The sequence below is a fragment of the Aedes aegypti genome, chromosome 2 (assembly GCF_002204515.2).
Source record: "Aedes aegypti strain LVP_AGWG chromosome 2, AaegL5.0 Primary Assembly, whole genome shotgun sequence".
NCBI lineage: Eukaryota > Metazoa > Arthropoda > Insecta > Diptera > Culicidae > Aedes > Aedes aegypti.
In genome coordinates this window covers 234,944,153-234,947,611 of record NC_035108.1, presented here as the reverse complement: position 1 = coordinate 234,947,611, position 3,459 = coordinate 234,944,153, and the positions used below count along the sequence as shown (strand labels likewise).

Genomic DNA, 3,459 nt, shown 5'->3' with positions numbered 1-3,459 from the left:
AGGATTCCCTTAGTTTTTATCATATTGACACAGATATCGTTACGTCTGGTATTATAAATGAAGACTTCGTACCTTTTTGTTTAAACATGTCTGTTGGGAAATCAATATGCGATTTTAAGATACGAACGGAAAAAATATGCCGTTGTAAAAACATAAACTTGCTCATAAAACTATTAAACTATATTCTGTCGGCATTTGTGAAAAGGCGTTTCAGGTCTTATTGTTTCTGTTTTTGAATCGGCTAGGATAATTGACTAGAGATTTGACATAATGACAAAAACCTTTGGATCAGGGAAGGTTAGACTTGTGAATGCATATTTTACAACTTAATAATGAGTTTGAGAAAGGTTCTGTTTATGAAAGAAATTTAACCGTAATAAAGATCGGTAATAAAGAGAGGAGTTTCCAAATGTATTTATGATCGAAATTTCTACATCTACCTGAAGTCACCACTGAATAAAGTACTTTTGTGTGGGTACAAACATCATACGAGGTTAACACGCAAACTGTGCTGTAGTATTGTTGGTAGTTGTAAGTCTCGTCTTATGTACTACTTGACGGGTAGTTCCAACCAGTTCTGATTCTCGTTTGCTGCTCAGTGCACTGTGTGAAGTCGACGAGTAAAGACGTAAAATCGGGAGCGCTCATAAAATTCTTCCTGCCGAGTTCGGTTCGAACGGTTGCTTCCAGCTCAATACACATGCTTCTACCGCAGAGCTTGTGTGTGGAGAATATCGCCGAATGAAAGAGTTGCAAAAGTGTGTTCCTGCTCGCATCGGGAGAGAGTGTGGTGTGCGGTCAAGAATAATAAGGAGAAGACAAGAAGCTTGAAGTATATGTACAGCAATAATAAGTCTAGCGAAACACTCGGAGCTCTCGAATGCATGATAAAGCGAAGACAAATATATAGATGTACGTGTGGAAGAAGCATTGAAGAAGAGTGATCACAAAAAAATCATTTATATACGGCGAAGAAGAACTAAACAAAACATACTGAAATAACAACGATATATTTCTCATTTACAAAGTCTCCAGTGATGTCGAAGAAGTAGAAAGAAGAAAAATTAAGTGAAGGAATTCAGGAAATCTGATACGAAGAATAAGAAATGCGTCGATCCTGATTTGAATTCAAGCCCAGTGGATGCGCTTCGTTGCAGTTGATTATAGCGCTGAAGGATTTTCGTGTAACCGTGAATTAGCATCTTTGATATCAAGAGGAATGAACGGGAAACAGTGAAGTAAAAGACAATTCGTAGTTTCCATCGCATGTGATTCCACCGCAATCGAAAGTATGATGATGGAGGAAGCGAATTTCATGCTGACTGAAATCCCTGGCGCATTTATATCTCATCGACCGCATGCAATACACCGTTTCGTACCATATCCGTTACATCAACCACATTTACAACCCGCACCGATCTACATTCACCCACAGCCGAGGGTGATAAGCCGACCGAAAACGCCTCCTACACCACCGGCACCGGAAGGAACACACATTGGACATCTGTATCCGGAGATTCTTGCCATCATATTTGAAAAGCTGAGTGTAAAGGACCGTGGCAGAGCGGCACAAACTTGTACTGTGTGGCGCGATGTTGCATATTCAAAGAGTTGTTGGAGGGGTGTGGAAGCTAGCCTTCACCTGCGGCGACCGTCACCCAGTTTATTCACATCACTAGTGAAGCGTGGCATAAAAAAGGTGCAAATACTGTCGGTTAAACGCCCAGCCCTTATACGAGATGTTGTTGTTAGTATACGAAATCTGGAATCGTTAAATCTTAGTGGCTGCTATAATATTACAGATATTTCATTGGGCTATGTATTTTCGACGGATCTACTGAATTTACGAACGCTAGATTTATCGCTATGTAAACAAGTTACCGATTCAAGTCTTGGACGTATTGCGCAACACTTAAAGAACGTAGAAATACTGGAACTAGGCGGCTGCAGTAATATCACCAACACAGGTTTACTGCTGATTGCATGGGGGTTGAAGAAACTGAAGCGGTTGAATCTTCGATCTTGTTGGCATCTCACTGATCAAGGCATTGGTCATTTAGCCGGCTTAAGCAAGGAAACAGCGGATGGTACACCAGCTTTGGAGTATTTGGGACTGCAAGATTGCCAGCGTTTATCGGATGAAGCACTTCGGCATATAGCGCAAGGACTAACATCACTGAAAAGCATCAACCTTAGTTTCTGCGTATCAGTCACCGACAGTGGCTTGAAACATCTTGCAAAAATGACCAAACTGGAGGAGCTGAATCTGCGAGCATGTGATAATATATCAGACATTGGAATGGCATACCTGACTGAGGGTGGCAGTGCTATCATTTCATTGGATGTTAGTTTTTGTGATAAAATTGCAGATCAAGCGCTGACCCATATTTCGCAAGGACTGTTTCACTTGAAGTCGTTGAGCCTCAGCGCATGTCAGATAACCGACGAAGGGTTAGCTAAAATTGCCAAATCATTACACGATCTGGAAACGTTGAACATTGGCCAGTGTGCCCGTGTCACTGACAAAGGATTGGAGTATTTAGCGGATGAGCTAAACAATTTACGTGCCATCGATCTATACGGCTGCACCCGATTGACGCCGATTGGATTAAATAAAATTTACAAACTACCGAGACTGTCTAAAGTTAATTTAGGATTATGGCATGTCAGGTGATGTGTTAGTTTATTATGGAATGATTGTTAAATTTTAGTTTTCTTTTATTATTGAAATTGTAACTAGACATGCGATAGTATTCTCTGTTACAGGGATTTTAGGTGTAAATTGTAGGAAAAAATGTCTCAAAATCCATTATTTAGCTAAAGAAGATATGCGATAAACAACATCAAAATCATTTTCACTTAATACTCTCTGTCACACGTCTACCTGAGGGTTAATTGCAATTGTCGCTAAAACTGGATATAAAACATTTGCTATGTTAGCAGACAAGTATGAATTCTGTAAATAATTACAAAATATGAGAAAAGACTATGAATAAATACAGGAAAGCCAGAAATTCGGTTTTTGCCTGAAATAATCAATGGAAGTTGAGTTCGCTTTGAGCATTTATTAACGATCACAAGCTTTTCCCGCATGAAGTATGTAGTTCTCTAATGAAAACAAAATGATGGTCTGAACGTACAGAGAAATTAATAAATAGCAACAAAATTTGACACTGCGTTTTCTGAAGAAATAAATCATGAAACAGGTAAGGATTCAGTTGGGTAAAGCGTTGGTCTAGCACATACGGGGTTGTAGGTTTAAATTCCATCAGAATTGAATTTTTTGTATATCCTGTACCTCAAACTGGGAATCAATCACAGACTGTGTGTTCTAGTACCAAGTTATCGGTCTGCAAAAGGTGAGTTATTTTGTTATTATATGTGAATATTATTAGAAAAATCATTTATTTTGTTAACGTTACAGTTACAAATGTTTCACGCATTTCGTAGAGTGAACCC

General features: G+C 39.1%; 1 protein-coding gene across 1 annotated transcript; it reads left to right on the top strand.

Moving 5' to 3' along the window:
* Positions 1-592: 592 nt before the first annotated feature.
* Positions 593-3,044, top strand: LOC5570383 (F-box/LRR-repeat protein 14). Its single transcript, XM_021844489.1, has one exon. It carries the CDS (start codon positions 1,292-1,294, stop codon positions 2,672-2,674), a length of 1,383 nt encoding a protein of 460 aa, XP_021700181.1. The 5' UTR covers positions 593-1,291; the 3' UTR covers positions 2,675-3,044.
* The last annotated feature ends 415 nt before the right edge of the window (positions 3,045-3,459 follow it).

What these genes read in the sequence shown, in the direction of transcription:
- LOC5570383 (XM_021844489.1), top strand. Translation starts at nt 1,292, where the DNA reads ATGATGATGGAGGAAGCGAATTTCATGCTGACTGAAATCCCTGGCGCA.